This window comes from Schistocerca nitens, chromosome 4, assembly GCF_023898315.1.
Source record: "Schistocerca nitens isolate TAMUIC-IGC-003100 chromosome 4, iqSchNite1.1, whole genome shotgun sequence".
Lineage (NCBI taxonomy): Eukaryota > Metazoa > Arthropoda > Insecta > Orthoptera > Acrididae > Schistocerca > Schistocerca nitens.
Window position 1 is genome coordinate 222,618,216 of NC_064617.1, and position 24,555 is coordinate 222,642,770.

Here is a 24,555-nt window from a genome sequence, read left to right on the forward strand (position 1 = left end):
TCTGATACTAAGTAGTCCACCTAATTTCATAGAGGCTCACTGTAAATCTTCTCTGCCACACTTTTTAGAAGCCTAATAGAACTAAAGGAAGTGCCTCCCCACCTAATAGAACTAAGGGAAGTGCCTCTGTCCACTTTTCTTTGTGATACATTAGCCAACATTCTACCATACCATCACTGGCAGGGTGATAGTTGATTGTGTGGTGCCATGGAAAACCACACAATTTGGCCAGTTCCTGAACTTGAACTATCCATCTTAATCAGTTGTAATGTTGAGAGGGCTCCTAAAATGTGTCATCCCTGAACATATAGTCATTTTCACTGTAGTTTCAACTGATATATAGATGATCGAGGTTGACCCTGCCCACCGTATACATCTGTTTACTGCTGTGGCTAACTACCTCTGTCCCCCCAACAGTGGAAGAGGACCCACCAGGTCAGTGTGAAAATGGGTGAACCTAGTTAGTGCATCATGAAAGTTACTGATGTTGATGTGTATGTGATGGCTCATTTTACTTTGTTGCCATGGGCTTCATGAATGTGCCCTGTGTGCTTGTGGTCTTTCTTTTTTTTCTTTTCCCCCCCCCCCCCCCCCCCCCCCCACAGAAGGTCTCTCTCTCTCTCTCTAACACACACACACAGTGATCAGTAAGTATCTAATGGTAGTGATGGCCACCATGGGCACTCTCAAAGGCTGTCTTTCACAGCTTTGTCGAAGGTTCTCTTTCACAGCTCTTCAAAAATTTATGGTTTGGTCTGGGAAACATCACACCACAATTTCAACTTAGAGTTTGGCACAGAAATTTGTTCAGGATTTATCCCTCTAGATGAGTCACTTAAAAGCTGTCATAACTGCAGGTCTGTGACCTGTTCCACAGTGAGATTTTTATAGTTTGTCTCCGCCACCCCAGAAATATGAGAAAAGCAGTAAGCCATTAAATTTTTTTGTTTCTTTTATGTGGCGAATGACTGTTGTAAACTGGCTTATGAACTCAGTATATATCAAAAATGTCTAAGCGAACACTTGTCACTAACATTCTCAAATGCAGAGGTAATGGGTTTTTGATCTGATTAATGGTCGATTTTCTATTTGAGGTCAGAAGTACCTGACTTCCTTGTATATTACAACAATTCCCTATCATATGCACTCCACCTCTATTGGGATGGTTGTAAATTTTTAGAGAAAATCTTTTGTGGTTGCCAGTGTTGATCTGAATGTTGGTGGTGCGTTACACTGATTGCTGAATGACTCACATCAATGACTGAAGCAAGGTGTTCATGGGGGAAATGGGTGAGTGAGTAACACTGCCTGGCTTAAATTCACTTGGAGTTCATGGAATGCCTTCTCCATTTTGGGTGTCCATTTAACAGATCAGCATCCTGTGGCATCATGGTCTGCAAGTAGACCCACGAGCTCTGTCTGTACAGCTGCCATTGTGGGAAGGTGATGTCGGTAAAAATTTTTCATTCCCAGGAAGCATCTCATTTGCTGATAATTTGCTTGTTTCAAGAGAAATTGTAACATTGTAACTTTTGCTGTTAACAGGCAAATGTCATTGACTGAAACAGTGTGGCCCAGGAAGGTAACTTTACTCTTCCTTATTTTGCATTTGTTTTCATTTTATTCTGCTCCTCGGTCAAACAGCTGCCAGCATATTTTGCACAGATTTTGTTCACCCATTTTAGCACAATGTGAGAACACCAAAATGTCATACAAGTATGTGAAACGAAAGTTCTTTAGTACCTCATTAATAAAACATTGCTGAGTCTGTGCAGTATTTTTTTAGAACACAAGGCATGAATAAAAATTCAAATAAACCAAATGGTGTGATTGCATCAGTCTTTGATATGTCACTAGTAGCTGCTGGTATCTAATTGTATGCTTTTTCACAGTCAAGAATTCTAAAAACTATTGTACCAGGCAGCATGCACATGAAGTCCTGTATGTTGGGCACCAGACACTTGTCTTGGATTGTTACTGTGTTTAATGCCCATTAATCACCACATAGCCTGAACAAGCCATCTTTCTTGTGAACCAGGTGTAGGGGGCAAAGAACATGAGCTATCCAACTGGCAAATAACTCCACACTGTAGCATTTCCTCAAAAATCGCCTTCGTCTCTATCATCTGTTCTGGTGTGATTTCATGTGTGAGTAGTGAGACTGGCCGTCTTGGTCCAGTACAGATGTAGTACTTGATGCAGTTGCAGTGAACTTGTATTTGCAACTCATTTGCTTACTTACTTCATGGTCTTCATGTTGAAGTTGTGCTGTGTGCCTTTGAGAGGCTTAGGCTCTCTGTTATCTGTAGCACACTGTAAGCTTGATTACCTCTAGCTTCTTCTATTTTACTTCTGTCCACTAAGCTTAGCAACTATGTTCACTGCCCTAATGCAAAATGTGCTAGAAAGTTGGCACCTAATATAGGTTTGGTGACACCAGTGACTACAAAAGACCATGTGAAATGGTAGAAGAAACCAACGTTGATGGTGCACACCTTGTAACCATAAGTGTTGATCATGGAGCTATTAACTGCCTTCAGTTATGGTGTAACATCTGTCTTGTTGTGTGGTGTGTGGCTAACAGACAGCATGCTGATGGGTAAACCAGTGTCCACAAGGAACACTGGGCAGATATGCCACTCTGCCGCATGCAGTCTTTTCAGCATAACAGAATATGTATACAGGGATAGCTTCTGATGATAGCATGCAGACACCATACGGTCATTGTGTAGTCTCTGAGCATCTGAATAAATGCGCAGTGACATACATTTTGCAATGTATTGGCTGAAACATTTATGATACAAGCATACCTCATGAGAGCCTTTCTGCTCTCATCATGGTTTACAAACTGGCGGCATCAGCTTGAACTGGTCCTGGTTTTGACTATTGGCACCTTGTCATTGTTTCTGCATGTGGAGCTGCATTGCCATCACTCCCACTGTGGCTCTTAAATTTTGAATTTTGTCAGAAACAGTCGATGGGTGTTGTGGTGTGATGGCCGCACAGTCCACAGCTGTAGCCTTGGGTGCTTTTGGCCAGCAGTGATCGATCCTATCAGGCAGGTCTGCTGATGTCATGGCAATTGCTGTGGGTGGTTCGAGTGTTACATAGACTCTCTCTGTGGCCTGCAATAATATGTTGGATGGTCAATCATTATATATTGCTAACATTTTTTGTACTTTTGTCGGTAGTTGTTGCTGCCAAACATGAGGCAACAAATTGTCAGGAACTCCAGAGGTGTCTACTAAGTTGTGCAGATGTTGCCAGAACTCTGATGGTGTCTTGTCAACACATTTCTCCTGATATAGCAGATGGCTCACTCAATGAACTTCGTCAGTGAACTTCATATAGTGAGAGATCAGCTCTTCTTTCAGCTTATTGTAAGCTCTGTCTGGTGGCAGGTGCACTAAAATGCCAGACACCATTGTTGCAGTTTCTTGGTCAAAATTTCTTGTCATCAAGGTAAACTGTTCATGGTCATTATCTACCTTTTGCTGTTCGTACGCTTCTCAACAACAGATTCGGTGACAGATGGATTGGTAGAGGCGGACCAATTCCATGGCCTCCACGCTCTCCTGACCTCAACTCTCTTGACTTTCATTTATGGGGGCATTTGAAAGCTCTTATCTACGCAACCCCAGTACCAAATGTAGAGACCCTTCATGCTCGTATTGTGGACAGTTGTGATACAATACGCCATTCTCCAGGGCTGCATCAGCGCATCAGGGATTCCATGCGACAGAGGGTGGATGCATGTATCCTCGCTAACGGAGGACATTTTGAACATTTCCTGTAACAAAGTGTTTGAAGTCACGCTGGTACGTTCTGTTGCTGTGTGTTTCCATTCCATGATTAATGTGATTTGAAGAGAAGTAATAAAATGAGCTCTAACATGGAAAGTAAGCGTTTCCAGACACATATCCACATAACATATTTTTTTCTTTGTGTGTGAGGAATGTTTCCTGAAAGTTTGGCCATACCTTTTTGTAACACCCTGTATTATTTGGGAATAAGAGTTATAGAATTGCAAGTATGCATTGTCTATTCAAACACAGGAACACATTGTATACTGTTCCTGAAAAATACTTGTGGTTGTGACATCATTGTAACCAATGTTTCGTTTCATATCCTATGAATTCATAATCATGCATCCTCAGTGCACCTTTTAGTGACTGGTAGTACTTACCACTACAGTATCACACATTATTGTACTTTTATATCCAAACTGTACTCATATTCTAATGTGCCACTTCTGCCTTTGTAACAAATCAGCATAACAAAAAGGCCTAACATAAATGCAGTAAAATGGTTATAAGATACAGAAATGTTCATGTGGCAGAAGTGTGTGAAAAGTATTGCTAGTCCCACATTTCAAAATAAGTTATTTTTCCTGTAAGTAAATTATCTGTTGAGTAACGTTTAACTATAGATTCAGGCATTCATGTACATGAAAACTTTTGACAACAAGATTTGATAGTAGTGTACTAAAGAGTTACATAAATCATGGCAATATTAATTTCAACTTAATGCATAAAATTGTGTATTTTTATAGCTTTAATAGCCATAGTCACGAGAATCATATATACTGTATCTTTTTCATATTAAAAAGTCAAGGCATCCACAAAAATGTCAGTCTTCAGTGCAGTGCAGCATATATTCACTACACGTTTTATAAAGTTGTTACCTTTGTTGTATGTTAAAAGTTAGTTGTTATCTTTGTTGTATGTTAAAAGTTAGATTTATTGTATTTGGCTCATGTCATAGATAAATAATTCTTTCAGGTTGATGGTGAGCTGATGCTGGCACCAGGATTCCCGGCTCCTCCCAATACAGACTATCAAGGCTATCATGCATATATTGGTAAATATCTGTATGTTATCGTACATCAGTTGTGTAAATGTCATCTAGATTATCTTATTGTAATGACTGTGCAGATGTTATTTTCTATGCAGGTATTTCAAAGTTATGATACTGCGTTTTTCATTATTACCATCATAAAAGATGGGGAAATATCGCTTTTCAGTATATATAAATGGTTAAAGAACTGATTTTTATCACTTTGAGAGTGGCCTTAGTGTATTGCTGCTTGTAAATGCATCCTTTGGGGAATATGAAAAAAATTGGAAATAAATAAGTAGCTAACTAAACTCGATGAGGCACCTAGTGTCTGTGTGATGTTGACTTATAATTGTGTCATCTCCACGAGAACTAGAAGTCATAAGATGCAGACTGATCAGTGTATTATCCTTTTGCCTATGCTGTTATTTTACCACAAGTGTGGAGAGACATGTGGCTTATACACCACTCCTTTGGTTGATATAGTCAGTATTTCCAGACTAGAGTTACTTCCTCCAGTTCAAGTAGATTGTTAGATCTCATGAGGCTGAGTACATCTTGTTCCTATCCTTCTGTAAGGGAAAGTTTATTGATAGTGCCAGGAATTGAACCTAGGTCTTACAAAATGCAATCAGGCATGATAACTGTTCAGTTGCAGTATCTGGCTGTCACCAGTCATTCACAGTAGCATATAAATCCTCACTGGTACGTCTAATTCTTTGAGTTCAGTCTCTCTAATGTGTCATTCGTATCTGCTTATAACAGGATTCTGAATGACCTGTTATTTACTTGTGCTGTGTTACTCTTACTCTGATCAGTCTCTGCTTTTGGTAATTTCATAGACATTAGGCCCTTTTATCCTTTTTGTCTTCTGAATGTTTTGCGACAATTTTAATCAGGTAAATACAAAATTATGGCTACACTATTTGTTTATTATCTGCTTTGTGAAATTAAAACATCCCACTGAATCCCCAGAACAATTTTCATTTATTGATAAGGTCACTTTGAATGGTCATATGTGCATATTCAGAAGAAAAGTCATCTTCTGGAAAATACTATGCTGAAAAAGAGAACTTTATCTAGTTACTTAAATTTATTCTTCAATTATAGATAATGTAATGTAAATTATTTTTCTCTTCTTCAGATGAAGCAATGCCACCAGAGTCCCCATACTTGTATGGTTTGCATCCGAATGCTGAAATTGGTTTTCTGACAACAACATCTGAGAATTTGTTCCGTACAGTATTTGAGATGCAGCCAAGGGATGCTGGGGCATCTGGTGGTGCTACAGTTACCAGGGAAGATAAGGTATCTTCCTAAGACAAATGCCCAAATTTAAGATGTTTAAATTGATTGAAAACATAAAGAGATATTATTAAAATATACTACTGGCCATTAAAATCGCTACACCAAGAAGAAATGCAGATGATAAACAGGTATTCATTGGACAGATATATTATACTAGAACTGACATGTGATTACATTTTCACGCAATTTGGGTGCATAGACCCTGAGAAATCAGTACCCAGAACAACCACCTCTGGCCGTAATGACGGCCTTGATACGCCTAGGCACTGAGTCAAACAGAGCTTGGATGGCATGTACAGGTACAGCTGCCCATGCAGCTTCAACACAATATCACAGTTCATCAAGAGTAGTGACTGGCGTATTATGATGAGCCAGTTGCTTGGCCACCATTGACCAGACGTTTTCAATTGGTGAGAGATCTGGAGAATATGCTGGCCAGGGCAGCAGTCGAACATTTTCTGTATCCAGAAAGGCCGGTACAGGACCTGCAACATGCGGTCATGCATTGTTCTGCTGAAATGTAGGGTTTCGCAGGGATCGAATAAAGGGTAGAACCACAGGTCGTAACACATCTGAAATGTAACGTCCACTGTTCAAAGTGCCGTCAATGCGAACAAGAGGTGACTGAGACTTGTAACAAATGGCACCCCATACCATCACGCCGGGTGATACGCCAGTATGGTGATGACTAATAAACGCTTCCAATGTGTGTTCACTGCGAAGTTGCCAAACACGGATGCGACCATCATGATGCTCTAAACAGAACCTGGATTCATCCGAAAAAATGATGTTTTGCCATTCGTGCACCCAGGTTCATCATTGAGTACACCATCACAGGCACTCCTTCTGTGATGCAGCATCAAGAGTAACCACAGCCATGGTCTCTGGGCTGATAGTCTATGCTGCTGCAAACATTGTCGAACTTTTCGTGCAGATGGTTGCTGCCTTGCAAACGTCCCCATCTGTTGACTCAGGGATCGAGATATGGCTGCACAATCCGTTACAGCCATGCAGATAAGATGCATGTCATCTTGACTGCTAGTGACACGAGGCCGTTGGGATCCAGCACGGCGTTCCGTATTTTCCTCCTGTACCCACCAATTCCATATTCTGCTAACAGTCATTGGATCTCGACCAACGCAAGCAGCAATGTCGTGATATGATAAACCGCAATCGTGATAGGCTACAATCCAACCTTTATCAAAGTCAGAAACATGTTGGTACGCATTTCTCCTCCTTACACAAGGCATCACAACAACGTTTCATCAGGCAACGCTGGTCAACTGCTGTTTGTGTATGAGAAATCAGTTGGAAACTTTCCTCATGTCAGCACATTGTAGGTGTTGCCACCAGTGCCAACCTTGTGTGAATGCTGTGAAAAGCTAATCATTTGCATATCACAGCATCTTCTTCCTGTCGGTTAAATTTCGCGTCTGTAGCAAGTCATCTTCGTGGTGTAGCAATTTTAATGGCCAGTAGTGTAGTAGATGATTAGATAATAGTAATATCATTAGATTTTATATATATCAATGGATTGCTTAAGAATGTTTGAACCATTAGAAATAAAGATTTTTGATTTATTACTATTTGGGGAATATACAATTTGGATCTTTGTTCTAAGCATATGTTTTATTCTTCCTCTAATCATATACCGTGGTCTTTCCTAAATGAAGCTCAAATCTTTTGCTTTAGTATTCGAAAAGATTGTAAGCATCTAGAAAATAATTGTATACTGTGCTTGATTTGGAAAAAGCTACAGGTTGAATATCACAACAGATTTTACCTGTAAGAGAAACTGTGACTGTTGCTAAAAAATCATAGAGTTTTTTCTCCACTTACCTAGTTAGTGAAAGGGAAATTAGGATTTCATTTCTTAGGACCAAGTAATAGGATGTGTTTGGAGCAATAATAAAAATTATGGTACATGCACGTATTTAATTACATATAATTACTGCTGTCAGCTTGAACATAATCAGCACGACCTTTTCTAGTGTGTTCTTTCACCTCTCCCACTATTTTCCTTGTTATACATGGTAGACGTCTGTCAAACTACACAGCACAATTCTCTCTTGCTTCATTTGTTCATTATATTTTGCACACCAGTAACATGTTTTGCATGAAAATACCCTGCGACCAAAACAGCTTCAGCATATAATAAGACCATATTCTACACATGGCATTACAATTCCCTAAACTGTAAAATATTTCCTGAAAGGAGAGAAACAGTGATTTATACACAGAAGCACCAAAGAAATTGGTATAAGCATGCATATTCAAATACATGTAAACAGGCAGAATACGACACTGCAGTTGGCAATGCCTATATAAGACAACAAGTGTCTGGTGCAGTTGTTAGACCGGTACTACTGCTATAATGGCATATTATCATGATTTAAGTGAGTTTGAGCATGGTGTTATAGTCCTTGCACGGGTGATGAGACACAGCATCTCTGAGGTACCGATGAAGTGGGGATTTTCCTGTATGACCATTTCATGAGTGTACCGTGAACATCAGGAATCTGGTAAAACATCAACTCTTCAACATCACTGCGGCTGGAAAAAGATTCTGCAAGAACAGGACCAATTGCAAATGAAGAGAATCATTCAATGTGACAGAAGTGTTATCCTTCTGCAAATTGCTGCACATTTCAATGCTGGGCCATCAACAAATGTCAGGGTGTGAACCATTCAACGAAACATCCTCGATATGAGCTTTCGAAGCCGAAGGCCCTCTCGTGTACCCTTTATGACTGCATGACACAAAGTTTTAGGCCTGGCATGGGCATGTAAACACCAAAATTGGACTGTTGATGACTGGAAACATGTTGCTGGTCAGATGAGTCTCATTTCAAATTATGTTAAGTGGATGGAAATGTACGGGTATGGAGACAACCTCATGAATCCATGAGCGCTGCATGTCAGCAGGCAACTGTTCAAGCTGCCGGAGGCTCCGTAATTGTGTGGGGAATGTGCAGTTGGAGTACCGTATTAACTCGAATCTAAGCCGCACTCGAATCTAAGCCGCACCTGAAAAATGAGACTCGAAATCAAGGAAAAAAATTTTTCCCGAATCTAAGCCGCACCTGAAATTTGAGACTCGAAATTCAAGGGGGGAGAAAAGTTTTAGGTCGCACCTCCAAATCGAAACAAAGTTCGTCTAGTTGTAATATGAGACACAATTTAGGTCGAATGAATGACGATACAGCTGCAGTAGTTTTCGAGTCGTAAGCTTAGCAGTTACGGTTTACCAGGTAGCCATCGCTATGCGTCATGCGCTCCGTCCGTATTTATACGGATATCCTTCCTTTTTCACGTGCTTCGTCTGGTTTGAATTGATTGCTTATTTTTCTTTGATCTGATAAGTGCTGTTCTCTTTATTATAGGTGTTTACGTCACTCCAAGCTGAAAATGCATTACTGCACTGTGTCATGCATTGTTTGTTGCATTCTGATAGTGCGTGTTTACGGCCTGTCGCCGCTCGCGGCGTGGCTTGCTTTTGTGCGCGCTACCGCCGCTTACAAATAAAAAATAGAGAGGAGTCGTCTCATTAGCGAAACATTTGTTGTTACTTACACTACTGCTTTCTTTGGTAATGATCAACAAGAACCAAATAACAGACTGCGTATGATAGATGATGTTCTGAACGAAATTTTAGCGAAAATTTTTCTCCGTTCCAAAATATTTGCAGGCGCCTCTTTAGTTCATTACATTCTGCACAGAAATTAGTCATCTTAGATTTAAAAATCTAGTCAGTTGTCGTGCTTCATTTCTGACTGTATCACTATCAGGTATAAGAATAATACGAATATAAACATGACATGATATGTATATTCTTCCCCGTTTGCTGTTGTCTCACTCTAGTTTCGTAGTTTATTAGGCAGACAGGATTTAAATGAGATAGTAGCAAACACGAAACAATACATGGCAAAATGTTTATATTCGTATTAATCTTATGGCGAAGAGAATACTACATGTGATTCACAATTCATAAAAGCTCCTATTAGCATCCATCTCTTCTCACAGGTAGGAAAAAATTCAGAACGTAGAGTTGGCCATATTGACAAACATCCCAAACAGTCTTACCAGTCGGATTTTCGTAGTACATTGAAATGCTGCTACATTCGAAGATCAACAATACAGAATTTGTATTTACTTCGTTGGATAATGTACCAAAATGCAGTGGTCGAAACTCTGGGCGGAGGAAAAAGGCTCGTCTTCCACTTTTTTTTTTTTTTTTAATTTATTTACTGACGCAGAGATTTTGGTGCCAGTATGTATCTTTGTGCCTACAAAGCATGCCTGTGTGGCGCTACATATATTCGACGGCAGAAGTTAGTTGTGGCGGCACCCACCAACATTTTTCAGAACTCCTGATTGCTTTTCACTCGATTCTAAGTCGCAGGCGGTTTTTTGGATTACAAAAACTGGAAAAAAAGTGCGGCTTAGATTCGAGTAAATACGGTAATATGAGACCCCAATGTGTCTAGATATGACTCCGACAGGTGACATGTATGTAAGCATCCTGTCTGTTCACCTGCACCCATTCATGTCCATTGTGCATTTGAATGGACTTGGGCAAATCCAACAGGACAATGTGACACCCCACATCCAGAATTGCCTATATTGGCTCCAGGAACACTCTTCTGAGTTTATACATTATTGAGCATATCTGGGATGCCTTGCAATGTGCTGTTCAGAAGAGATCTCCACCCTCTTGTACTCTTATGGATTTATGGATGACCCTGCAGTATTCATGGTGTCATTCCCCTCCAGCACTCCTTCAGACATTAGTCTAGTCCATGCCACGTCATGTTGCAGCACTTTTGCATGCTTGCGGGGGCCTTACACGATATTAGGCAGGTGTACCAGTCTCTTTGTCTCTTCAGCGTATTTTGGAAGAACATCTACGTCTATTGAGAGAAATGCCAATGACAACTGAAGTATTTCATTACTGCAGCAAAAAATAATGCATATAACTTTATATTTTTTCTCCACATGCTGGAGAAAAATGTGGTATGCCTCAGGTGGTAATGGAAATGATGCACTATTGCCTTTCCTTTCACACCGTTTTCCCACATGGGAAAAATATATATAAAAAACAAAGATCCTGTGACTTACCAAACAAGAAAGCGCTGGTAGATAGACATAATAAAAAACAAAAAACACAATAAAACACACACACATACAAAAACACACTAAAAAACACTCACACAAACACACACACAAATTTCTAGCTTTGAAATTTGTGTGTGTGTGTGTGTGTGTGTGTGTGTGTGTTTTTATTGTGTCTATCTACCAGCACTTTCTCGTTTGGTAATATATACACACACACACACAGGCATAGCTACATTTGTACAGGTTCCATGCACAATGTCAGAACTGCAGTTCTGCAGGTAGAGTGGGGTGATGCGTTGGGTTTGGTGGACAGGATGAGGCAAGAATGGAGTAAGGGAATGGGAGGGAAGATTGGAAAAGGGCAGCTGGTGGCTCAGAATGAGGCAGCAAGTCTGGGGATGGGAATGTGGGAGGGAGAGTCAGCAGATGCACAAGACAGGAATACAGCACCTGGGAACTGGCACAAGCACCAGGGAGTTCATGCAGTGCATGGTAAAGATGGTATGGAGGAGTGGATTGGGAGGGGGTTATGGTAAAGAAGAAGAGGAGACTGTATGGAAAAGAGTGTGTGTGCAGGATGAGTGCAGTTAGGGTCCTCTGACAGGGTGTTGGTTGTGGGGCTGGGGATTAGTGGAGATCGAGGCTAGGAGGGTTATGAGAGCAAACAATGTGTTGCTACGAAAACACCAACCTACATAGCTGTTGCTTGGTGGAAGATTCCAGATAGCCAGGGTTGCAGCCATTGAAATTGAGCATCCTGTGTTTAGAATCATTTTACACCACTGGATGGTCAACTCTGTTCTTAACGACAATTTGGTGGCGGCCATTCATTCGGCTGGACACTTCGTTTGTGGTCATGTGCAGGTAATATGCTGTGTAGAAATTTCAGCAGAGCTGGTACATGACATGGCTGCTTTCATAGGCAGCCTTGGCCCTGACTGGACTGGATAAGCCGGTGACAGGACTGGGGCTGGGTGTACTGGGTGGGTGAAGAGGACAGGTCTTGCACCTGGCCCTTCCACAGGGATAAATACCCTGTGGGGAAGAGTTGGAGTATGTGTGACATAGAGATGGATCAGGATATTGGGTAGGCTAGGTGGCCAGCAGAATACCACTATAGGAGGGGTGGGAGGAATTGTGGATAAGATGTTCCTCTTTCCAGGCATGATGGTAGATAGTTGAAGCTCTGTGGCCAAGAGCAGAGCTGACTACCCAGTGATGGAATATGCTACTAAGCAGAAAATGCTAAATTTTAATGGCCGTTTCATTTCCTGTGCAGCCTGGATCTTTCCCCTCAACACCAGCTGTTCTAAACCCCATGGAGGGGAGTTAACCATTCAACACCTCCTTCGACCCCATATTCCTCCCGGCCTTAATCTCTGCTAATTCCCTACCCCACTCCCACCTCCTGCCACCTGCCACAGCAGCCTATCATAAATCATCCTGCACCCACACACTGTTTCCCACAATCTCCCCTTCCTCTATTCTATCACCCCTCACAATTCACTCATTCATATCATTATCGTCATGTACTGCAGGAATTCATCAATGTCAGTGCCTGTGCGTTACACTGTTGTCCCATGCACCTGCTGCCTCTTCCTCCCACATTTCTATTCTTGTACCTGCTGTCTCCTTTAAAGCTGTCGGCTACCCTTTGCCAACCCTCTCTCCCACTCCCCCCTCCCTTCTCCGGTCACCCTCTCCACCTGGCACTACTCCTGTAGTTTTGGCATTGTGTATTCAACCAGCACGTTGTAGGTGTACAGGTGTGTGTGTGTGTGTGTGTGTGTGTGTGTGTGTGTGTGTGTGTGTGTCATCAAATTTCCAGTCTTGTTTATGTGCCTCTATTATTTAGAGAGTCATTAACATTCATATTTTCTCAATTAGTCAATATTATTTGTGTACTCCTAGAAGAGACAGGATATGGTGGCTAATGAGGGCTAGCTCCATCGATACAAATTGAATTTACTCAACAAGCACTGGCTGCTTTTCCTTGCTACCAGCCTAGCCTGACTGCACTAGCAGACACCCTCTGAGCTTAGCATGTTGGCAGCTTTTCTATGCAAAACTGGGTGGTAAATATGGAGTTAACAACACAGTGAAGATAATATTGAATGATGGAAATGCCAGTGTACACTGCACTGTATGTTGAGTTGAGGGTGATAGCAACTTGAAACAAGTGGATATTGGTCAAGTTGTATGCTGTCTTGCAAATTTGGTTAATTCTGCTTGTCCCATCAGTCATGGTGCTGGGTCTTACCTTGTAGCGTGGAAACAGTGAAGGGACTGTATCAGCAAGATGGTGGACTCACTCATGTGGCAAAGACAATTTATGAGCTGTTGAAGCACTCCATACAAGTAGTTAATATGGCCACAGTCAGTTTGTATATGACACAAAGTGACATCTACTTCATTACTCTCACCTAACATCCACTTCATACTAATTCCCTCATACTAATTCCAATGACCTGTAGACAGGTTTTGAAGAAAGTTAGCCCATGTTTCTTTAGGGATCTTCCACCAATTTATTAAGTAAATAGTAAATGAGTTCTTGCATTTTATGAAAATAAGGGAGTGTTCTATCCAAGAGTACATATCAATATAATAGAGGGAAACATTCCACGTGGGAAAAATATATCTAAAAACAAAGGTGATGTGACTTACCGAACGAAAGCGCTGGCAGGTCGATAGACACACAAACAAACACAAACATACACACAAAAGAGGCAACAGTTTGTTGCGAAAGCTTGAATTTCGTGTGTATGTTTGTGTTTGTTTGTGTGCCTATCGACCTGCCAGCGCAAGAGTACGTATCTGTATACAATTTCTGTCCAATAAATGTGTGAGAAGTAGTTGGGCTAAAAATTGAACAGTGGAATGCAACCATCAACGTTTGTAGTACTGACATTATGTGAGTATAACTACTATAGTTACAGGCATTTCCCATTCAATTTATTGTGTACCATATGTTTTTGATGCACAAACAATAAACTGGATTGCTTCTTTGTAAGACCACATTAAAATCTTCCTGGGTCATGCGTCTACTAATAAGGAATCCATATCTTCATAGTTAGAGATATAAACCAGCCCATCTAATATCTTTTCTTGGGTGTGAAGAAGTTTACTTATGAAGTGATGTCTCAGAAGTTGTGCACTCAGAATAATAGTTAACTGCACAGTTATTTTGTGACTTAATGCTGTCATGCTGTTGATACTACATACACACTTTCCATGAATTACCTCACCAATTTATACTGATTATTTATTATGAATAAGGAAGCTAAAATTGCTGAATTTATTTTTATGGCTTTTTAGGTAAAACAAATTGTGGATGAAATAATGGAAAAATTGCCAGAAGAGTTTAATATGGCAGAAATTATGGGAAAAGTGGAAGAACGTACTCCCTATGTAATTGTAGCCTTCCAGGAATGTGAGCGCATGAATTACTTAACTGGAGAAATGAAACGTTCACTTCGAGAACTGGATCTAGGTTTGAAGGTAATAGTTACGTATAGCTTTTCAGTATCTAGTGAATATGTGCAACATATTCATATGTCCAGGAGGAATTGTTTTTAAATGAGACAATGCTGAGTACTGAGTCCTCTTCAGTCTTAATGAGAGCATGACCATGAGGCTTATTATGGTAGTCAGCTGCATATCTAGAACATAAACATAGCTTGCAAACCAGATCAACTATTACAAGATCTGAATCAGCACAAAGAGGTTCCATCGTATCTTCTTCATTTGAGGAAATTTCTGTATGTATGTAATAAGACATTAAGGACTCCCATTCAATGGTACAATTCATTGTTCTTCTCTTCTTTTTGTGTCACAAATAAATATTTGGCAGTGCACACTGCACACTCCGCTGCAGAGTGAAAATCTCATTCTGGAAATATTTGGCAGTGCTTGACAAGTCTGCAATCGAGCACTAACATATGACAGGAACTATTCCACAACTACTCAGAGTAACTACCATTGAAAAAGTGAAACCAAGACTTGGTTTTCTCTTCGATTTATTGTATAGTTATATTATAAATGATGCAGTTTCAAGTTGCAGATCAGTGCTCCCTTGTGAAGAAGGTCATAAATAGTTCTACAGTGGAACCTTGCATAGCAAACATTAATTCGTTCCAAAATCTTACTTGTAGTGCAAAACACTCAATAAGTGAAACAGTTTATCCCATATAACTTAATGTAAAATACAATAAAGTGTTCCATGCAGGAAAAATATTAAAAGTTTTATCTTATTCATGCCAGTTATTCAAACAAAATTGTACATACAGTATTAAGTTCTTTATTATTCACAATACATAACTAATTCTTTTTTTACTAGGAAGCTATCTACAGTTATTTGCTGCTGCTGATGCTTCAACACTTGGTGAAAATGCAACACAGCATAATTGTCAAATAAATTTGTAACACATGTAGCCACTGCTTTATTGAGGTGATGATTTTCAATGTAGGATGCAACCAGTTTCCATGCTTTCAGGATTTCTCTTATTGTGCCAGAAGATTGCTGTTTTGCTCTTACTGTCTCCTCCCCCTCCTCCTCCTCCTCCTCCTCCTCCTCCTCCTCTGAAGAACTCCTCTCCATAACTTCCTGCTGTGAAACACATCACAACTTCATTAGCTCTTTGCTGGTTATTTCTAGGCTGCGATCTTCAACAAGCTCATCGATATCATTGTTATCCACTTCTACTCCTATGCTCTCGGCCGAAGCAGAAGTGAGATTTCTCTTGGTAACCCATTCCCATACCTTTTCGATCATCTTGATGCAGACAACGATGTTGAAGTGATATTTCCAAAACTCTCTTAGAGTGAGATTGGTAGCTTCAGTCAACTCAAAGCAATGCTCGAAGAGTGCTGTAGTGTAGAGCTTCTTAAAGTTAGAAATAATCTGCTGGTTCATAGTCTGGAGTAACGAAGTGGTTTTGGGAGGCACACATTGGATCTTGATGAATTGAAACTCTTCAAGGAGGTGTTTTTGTAGACCTGGAGAATGGACAGAAGCATAACAAGCAAAACATGGAGTGGCAGATTCATCTCAAACAAATATTTTTTTCACTGAAGGAGCAAACACTTCATTGATCCAATCACAAAAACCATCACATGTCATCCAAGTCTTGTTGTTGAGCCTCTACATCACATTTAACCTTCTCTTCTGCACTTAACTTCTTGAAGGCTCGTCTAGTTTTTGAACAGTAAAAAAGCAGTGGTTTAATTTTCAAATCACCGCTTACATAGGTACAGAATGACAGTGTGAGACAGTCTTTCATTGGCTTGTGACTGGGCAATGCATTCTCCTCTGCTGTTATAAAAGTATGCTTCAGCATCTTTTTCCAGAATAGACTTGCCTTGACACAATGAAAAACCTGTTGTGGCAGAAAATCCCCAGAATCTATGAGTATCTTGAAGTTGCTGATGAAGTTCTTTGCTGCTTTTGTGGCAGAGCTGGCTGCTTTACCATGCCTCACAATGCTGTGGATGCTGGTTCTTCTCTTAAACTTCTTGAACCACCCATAGCCTCCCTGAAACACTTCTTTCAGCACTGATGATCATGGTGTCTTCTTACCGAGGTCGGCGAAAATCATTGTTACCTTCTCACAAATGATGTTCTCGTTAATAGAGTCACATTAAAATAGCTTTTCATTTATCCACATAAGGAGCAATCTTTCAATATCATCCAGAATATGAAACCGTTGTTTAGATACTCTTGTCACTCCCTTTGAAGCATCTGTTTCCTTAATCTCATCCTTGGTATTGAGGATAATGCAAGTAGTTGATGTAGGCCAATTGTATGTGCTTTCTGAATCAGCAATGCACACACCAAGTTCACGTTTTTCAATGATTCTGCATTTCATTTCTAAAGTCATTTTCTTTCTCTTATGGTCATCTTCTTGCGGCTCTACATTCAGGGACATTTCTATGAAGGTTATTTAAATTTGCATACAAAAAACACTGTGTGAACACAAGTTTAGAAAATGTGTGATCATAAGCTGCACTAAGATGGTAGCAGAAAGAGTGCTAAATCCAGGCTGCAGTACATACTAAAGACATTGTTCATATGCCACTGGTGATAATGAAAGGTGTTCATATTGTTGAAAGTTTCTCCCTCTGGGCACGAACAGCTGGAGACATCACACTAAATCATTGTCACTCATTAATCAAAACATTGCTCGCTAAGCGAGGCACTTTGCAATTTGTTTTGCTCATTATTCGAATTTTGCGTTATGGGAGGTACTCATTAAGTGACGTTACACTGTACCTGTTTCAGCTCAGAAATTTTGGTCAGTTCATACATTTCTTGTTGGATGGTGCTTGAATTTATGATATAGTGGTATGCAGGGTCAGTATATTCAATGAATGGAAGGTGGTCCTTAAAAGCCACAAAGAATCAGATTCACACACCTGAAGCAGGAACAAATGCAGTTTGATGTGTAGCCTAAGTATACAATGTTTGTAGCATACAAATACCTGCATCCCGTCACAGTGATACCTGTGACCTGCAGGTGATCTTTAATGTACAAAAGGCAGTATAATGTGAAATTTTCTCTTTGGCACACTTACTTTGATACCAGTCTGAACAGAGATAAAAGGTATTGTTTACATTAACAGTAATAAACTTATATGTTTTAAAAATACGGTAAATAATTTGAGAAATATGCAGTGTGTAATAAATGTACTAGTTTTATTGGAGCTCATTGAAATGAAAAAAACTGGTATGAAGTCGTCTATGTATTTTTTGAAGTGTTAAATGGTTCATGACACTGTTCCTGAAATTTTAGAAAAAAAATGTACTGAAAAATTTTGAAAAGAGTTTTTCTTCCAAAAACCAAAAGAATGCAACCACATGTTCCAAAAACAAATCTCAAATAGAGTGTCAATTATGTTGTCTAAAAGTAGACATTTTAAACTCTAATCCTTGGCAATTTCAACAGGAATGAGTTTGTTTATTTGGGAATAAGTTGCTGTATAAATATAAGATTATAGAGTTATGTCATCCTTCCTAAAACACACTATATAAGAAAAGCAATAACTTGAAAGGATAGACAGCTACTTATAACATAGACAAGTTGCTGAATGGCAGATAGGCACAATGAAAAAGACTGTTAGATGTCATTCAGCTGTTTGACCAAGTGTTTCATCAAACATAGACAACAAAACTCACACACATCCACACAAGCACAACTCACACATACATTGTCACTGTCATATAAAGCCTGACAGTAACTGCATGTGAAGTGAGCAGTGATCTTTGTAGGAGTGGGCAGTGGGAGTAAAGAGAAGGTGTGTGGCTGGGAGGGATAGCAAAGCAGGGAATGGAGGGGGAAGATGTTAGTGCCCTGCAAGAGTATGGGACATGGTAGGGACAGGATAGGGCCGTTACGTTGAGCATTGGGTGGTTTTGCGGAAGAGGGATGGTTAGGGGGAGAGGGGGAAATGAGAGGAGGGGAGCAGAGAAATGTAAAGGGTGTGCAAATATATACAAAAAGAATAATAAATATTATTATTATTAATCAAATTAATTATAATATTATAAAATTTTATTTTTATAAATTTTGAAGTGAATGAATTGTCTTGCAGTCTTAATTTACAAATCTTGTAAATTGTAAGTCAGCAGTAGCATGAATTTACGTCAATTTTTGCAATCTCTATGCCGTTGAGATTTACTTAATTTAGTTATATGCTTCTTCTTCTGCCATAAGTACTTCACATTTCTGACCGTGAATGCAATACTGATTTTTATAGCACTTCCTCTTCAGATGCAGGCAGCTACAGTGACATGATGTTAGCATAATGTGTGGAAGAAAATAAAAACTTTCATGGTTTTGCACTAGTAAGAATCCTCACACTTCATATTTTCATAAATTATTATTTAGGTATCACAAATTCTACTACACACTTCTCACAAAAATACATCTTCTCCCTACAAGGACTAAAGATAGTGTCTATTAAATAACTGACAAAAAAATTGAACAAAGTTTTCTATCATTTGTCATTTATCTTCCAGCATAGCAAAATACATCTTTGCCTATGCTTATAGTGGCCATTCTAGTGTTTATTGTCATTGGTTTTTAACTTTTATCATAGCATGTTGGGGCTTTTCCTTATATACTTATACAAGGACTATGCAGGTGCAGGAAAACATGTAGGACAGGAATGGGATCAGGGAAGTGTACTCAGCATTTGGCTGCTCCAGCTACCTCTTGGCCTCAGTTTGCCAATGAACATTCTCATGGTCAGACAGCTTGTTAGGTGTCATACCCACATAGAATATGGCACAGGGTTGCAGATAATCTGGTAGAGCACATGGCTGCTTTCATAGGTGAACCCGCCTTTCAAGTGTTAGGAGACATCTGTGACATGACTTGAATAGGTTTCAATGGGTATGAGCAGAGGGGCAAGGCTGTGGGAGCAGCGATGGAATAGGGATTGATAAGGATATTGTGTGGTTGGGTGGGTAGCAGAATACCACTGAGGGAGGCGTGCAGAGGATATTTTTCATTTCAGGCATGATGAGAGATAGTCAAAACCCTAGAATGAAATTTTCACTCTACAGCGGAGTGCGCGCTGATATGAAACTTCCTGGCAGATTAAAACTGTGTGCCGGACCGCGACTCGAACTCGGGACCTTTGCCTTACGCGGGCAAGTGCTCTACCAATTGAGCTACCCAAGCACGACTCACGCCCCGTCCTCACAGCTTTACTTCTGCCAGTACCTCGTCTCCTACCTTCCAAACTTTAGCAGAAGCTCTCCTGCGAACCTAGCAGAACTAGCACTCCTGAAAGAAAGGATATTGCAGAGACATGGCTTAGCCACAGCCTGGGGGATGTTTCTGGAATGAAATTTTCACTCTACAGCGGAGTGCGCGCTGATATGAAACTTCCTGGCAGATTAAAACTGTGTGCCGGACCTTTTCCTTTTGCGGGCAAGTGCTCTACCAAAGCTGTGAGGACGGAGCATGAGTCGTGCTCGGGTAGCTCATTGGTAGAGCACTCGCCCGTGATAGGCAAAGGTCCTGAGTTCGAGTCTCGGTCCGGCACACAGTTTTAATCTGCCAGGAAGTTTCAGTCAAAACCGTGACCGAAAATGGTATCAAGTTGCTCTAGACCTGGGTGGTACTGAGTCATGACGGGGTTGCTTCCATGTGGCCAGACATTTGGGGATGACAGGTGCTGGGGAAGACAAGGCATAAGAGATCTGTTTCTGGACTACGTGGGGATGGTAATTTTGGTCTTGAGCACCCTGGTGAGACTCTTGCCTTATTTCGAGAGGGACTGCTCATCACTGCTAATAAGATAACCATGGGTGGCTAGGCTGTATGGAAGGGTCTTCTCGATGTGGATTTTGTGGCAGCCGTTTAATTGGAGGTGTTGTAGGTGGTTGGTTTATTTGATGTGGTTGGAGACACTGATGTAGCCATCCTTGAGGTGGAGGTCAACTACTGGAACAACAGAATCACATTCTATACCAAGTTTTTGACAACATCTCGTCATACCATAATAAGAGGTATATCATCCCTACTATCCTCCCCACCCCTCCCACAGTGGTATTCCACTATCCACCCAATCTATGCTCATCTCTCCTTGCCCATCCCTATTACCCTGCTCCCAGCACCTTACCCCGTAGCTCATATTCCAACAATAGTCCTCGATCCAAGGCTTGTCCTGTACATCCTCTCACTATGATCTACTCATATTCTGTCACAGTCATCTCCATCCATATCAAAGACAAGGCCATCTGTGAAAGCAGCACTGTGATCTACCAGCTTAGCTGCAACTACTGTGCCTCATCATTTGTGAGCATAATGAAAAACAATCTGTTAAAAACTTTATTGAGCTGTTGCCATTTTTGGTCTTTACTTGGGTGGTGATGGTGTAGCAGCGCCTCTGAGGAAGTTCAGCGCAGTCCTGAACGAAACGTAAGGAGCAGAAAAGTTCTTGGACCACGACCTCACATCCCGGAAAGTATATCAACAGCCATAAATAGATCTGTCATGAAACATTTTGCAGCTGTAGTACACCACATTAACAAAAATTATTCCGCACTGCATAAACTATTCTTAAACAGTGCACCTTTTGAAATGAAAGTGGGCCAGAAGAAAGAATTTTTTCCATGTGTGCTGTAAAACCAAGGCTGTGGCAGTATTGTATGCAGCTTACCAAAGGTAATTATGCTCCATCAGGGACAAGTGATATTTGAAGATGGAGGAATAAGGCATAGAAAATATTTGATGCAAATTGCTGAGATCACATTTTAACAGAGTCACACTGCCCCTCTCATTATGCCTCATCACATAAACTACTACATTCCTCCTCCCAGTGGCATAGTAAATATAACTGGGAGCCAGGGCACAACACTTTATTTGTGCCCGTCCCCCTCCCACTGGCACCTTGCGTGCAATACTTCACTTTATTGCGTGTGTGTCCCCCCCCCCCCCCTCCAGAAAAACAAACATATATAATATATAGAATTTACTTAAATAATAATATATTTTCCGAAAAATCTTGTTTATCTTGGAGAGCATTTGGCACCCCTCTGCAAGTGGTGTCTGGGGCATGATAGACCCCCTTGCCCCCCTCCAACCTTGCTGTGTTGCTGTGTCCCCTCAACCCTCCTATCCTGATCCCTACAACATCATTTCCTCTCCTCCTAAACTGTGATGAAATTTATTGATGACCCCATTAGAATTAATGCTAATGTTGAATTTTCATTTTATTCTTATTGAGCTGTAATGAAATTAACCCATGATTTGAACTATTGCATTATAGATGAAAGAATTTTAGAAAACTTAAGTCTAGGATTGTATTGGAAATCAAGGAATTGCAATTTTTTCTTGCTGCACATCAGTTCCGTACCTTACAGTCAGAGTGTCCTTAATAATTTCATTAGAACCTATTTTCAAAATATTTCATTCGCTCATGATTTTCATGATGACATTTTATGGGGTTGTGTTTATGCAAAAGAAGCAATCAGAATCCAATGCCAAACTCTTTGTAACACCTATAAAGCTTTGAACATTTACAAATATTGTTTTGGTTCTGAACTTGTATTCTACTGGCATGTGATAATCCCCAGTAAGAAACAGGTGTTCTTGTTCTTGGTTCTGATAACTTACTACACGACAGCTATTCTCAGTATTTGCAAGAAGATTTTAGAACTGTGAACTTCTCAGTTGCTCAGTCTTTCACCACTAGCATGAGCAAATATTTTTGTACTAGAGAGAACTGTGAGTCATTAATTTAGGACCAATAGGTACAGTTTGAAGTGATTTCTGAGGATGATATAAATTCCTAGAATGTAACTCAGTTTCTAAAACTTTGAAATCTGTGTAGTTTGAATGTTGTAGAGCTGTACACTGTTAGTGATGTTTGATTTTCTGTCTGTGTGCACAGTGTCATTGCGTCTGTAGCAGATTATACTTTTGTTTCTGTGGAAGAGTTTCGTTTTTTTTTTTTTTTTTTTTTTTTTTAAAAAAATTGTGATATTAGTAATGTAGCTTCTCTGCATCATTTGTAGTACAAAAGGTATGTAGGATAATTTATGGTTATTGCAGTCCTTAATTTTTCAGTTAGTCTCAATTTCCTGGGTTAGTACAGTATATCATGTATGCAGTTCTGCAGTGTGGAAAATTGATAAAAACTCAGCTTGTTTTTGGATGTAAGGAGAATTCTCTGATAGAGAATCTGGGTATGTTGGTAATTTGGGCATCCAAAGTTAGTTGGTTAATTGTGTCCTGCAAGAAAATAGCTGACAACTTGGGAATGGTGGCCAGTGCACAGTCAGTATGTTTGACAGGACGTCAAATATGAGATGATGGGGAGACTCTGACAATGGCTACTGAGTGCTCAGGGTAAATATGGCTGTAAGTTTTAAGCTTATATCAACAAGAGTAACACCTGCCTTAGTTTGAAGCCTTCTTCAATTCCTTTAGATAGCTTGTTGAATTTCTGAAGACAATTAGGCTCACATGTGGATGCAAGTATGGTTCATCATTTGCAGCCTTGTATACAGAACTTCTGGTTTGGAGCCAAGTCGAGGGCTTAAACAGGAGGATCATATGGTTCTGCATCAATCTTAGATGCAGATTTCTGACCTCCAGTGTTGAGTGAAAAATTAGGGCCATCTTCCATACATCAAGTGTACACACCACAGAGTAAGCACACTATGTATGACATGCACAGGAGGGATTTTTAAGTTGTAAGCATGTCTTTATATACTTGGTGATCAATTACATGCTGCGATGAGTGAAGGTGATATACCAGCTACATTAATTTCAGATAATGTACATGCTTGCTGATTAATAAAAACAAAATACATTATTAATGTGGTATAAGTTAACAGGAGGAGTGTCCATGGTAGGGTTCCAGAATTAGTCTCACTTATTAACAGCACCAGTACACACATAGTACTAAGAAAAAGAAGCTGAGTGAAACCAGAATCAAACAGTGACAAAATCTTATATTCCAATTGAAATATTTATCACAAAGATAGGCTCTACACTAATTGTGGTGATGTATTTATTGTCATAAGGAGCTTGGTCATTACAGATTCTAAATGCAAAGGAATCTATGTGAAGTTAAGCTTCAAAGGTGGGTAAAACATGGTAATCTGATGGTTCTATTGAACTTCTACCTCAGATGTTGTAGTGGTGAAACTCGTTATAGAAACCTGATGTAATTTTCTTGGCCAGTAGGCAGAGATTTTAATGGGAGAGTCTCAAGACTGAAGCAGGAATTAATGTGAGATTATTGTAAATAGCAATGATGTAGAAAAATACACAATTAAAAAAGACTTAAACATATCTGAGTGTCTTTTAATTGTGTTTGTTTGCAACTTAATGTGTCATTCTTTATGGAAAGTAGCAATCTATCTTTTCCTACATTGTTGATATTCCTATCTGGAGATTACTGTAAATGTATTTTCTGAAGTTTACCTGGAGCAATTAGTTAGGAAACCAACATGTGAGCACGGTGTCGTAGATCTATCAGTAACTAGCATACCCAAACTTATTGAATAACCATTTTTGCTATAGTTTTTCTAAAATAGACTATCAAATATTTCCAACAGTGGCCTTTTGGTAATGATATTATGCATTTTGCAGGGTGAACTGACAATAACATTTGTCATGGAAGAATTGGAGAATGCACTTTTCCTAGATCAGGTAAGATCTTTTTTCCATACACATAATAAAAGTTAATACAACTACATTATCTTCTTGTGGTATAACTCTAAAATATTCAGAAGATAAAAGTGGTGTTAGATTCCATATTAAAGCTATATTATGCTTA

The 24,555-nt window shown here is 39.9% G+C and overlaps 1 protein-coding gene across 1 annotated transcript in view; it reads left to right on the forward strand.

The window, feature by feature from the left end:
• The window catches only part of LOC126252221 (dynein beta chain, ciliary), a 769,797-nt gene that overhangs the window by 723,791 nt on the left and 21,451 nt on the right, over nt 1–24,555 (forward strand). The window contains exons 75-78 of the mRNA XM_049953092.1: nt 4,782–4,860; nt 5,981–6,144; nt 14,575–14,757; nt 24,369–24,428. Coding sequence (XP_049809049.1) covers nt 4,782–4,860; nt 5,981–6,144; nt 14,575–14,757; nt 24,369–24,428 — 486 coding nt within the window. The remainder of the gene's footprint in view (nt 1–4,781; nt 4,861–5,980; nt 6,145–14,574; nt 14,758–24,368; nt 24,429–24,555) is intronic.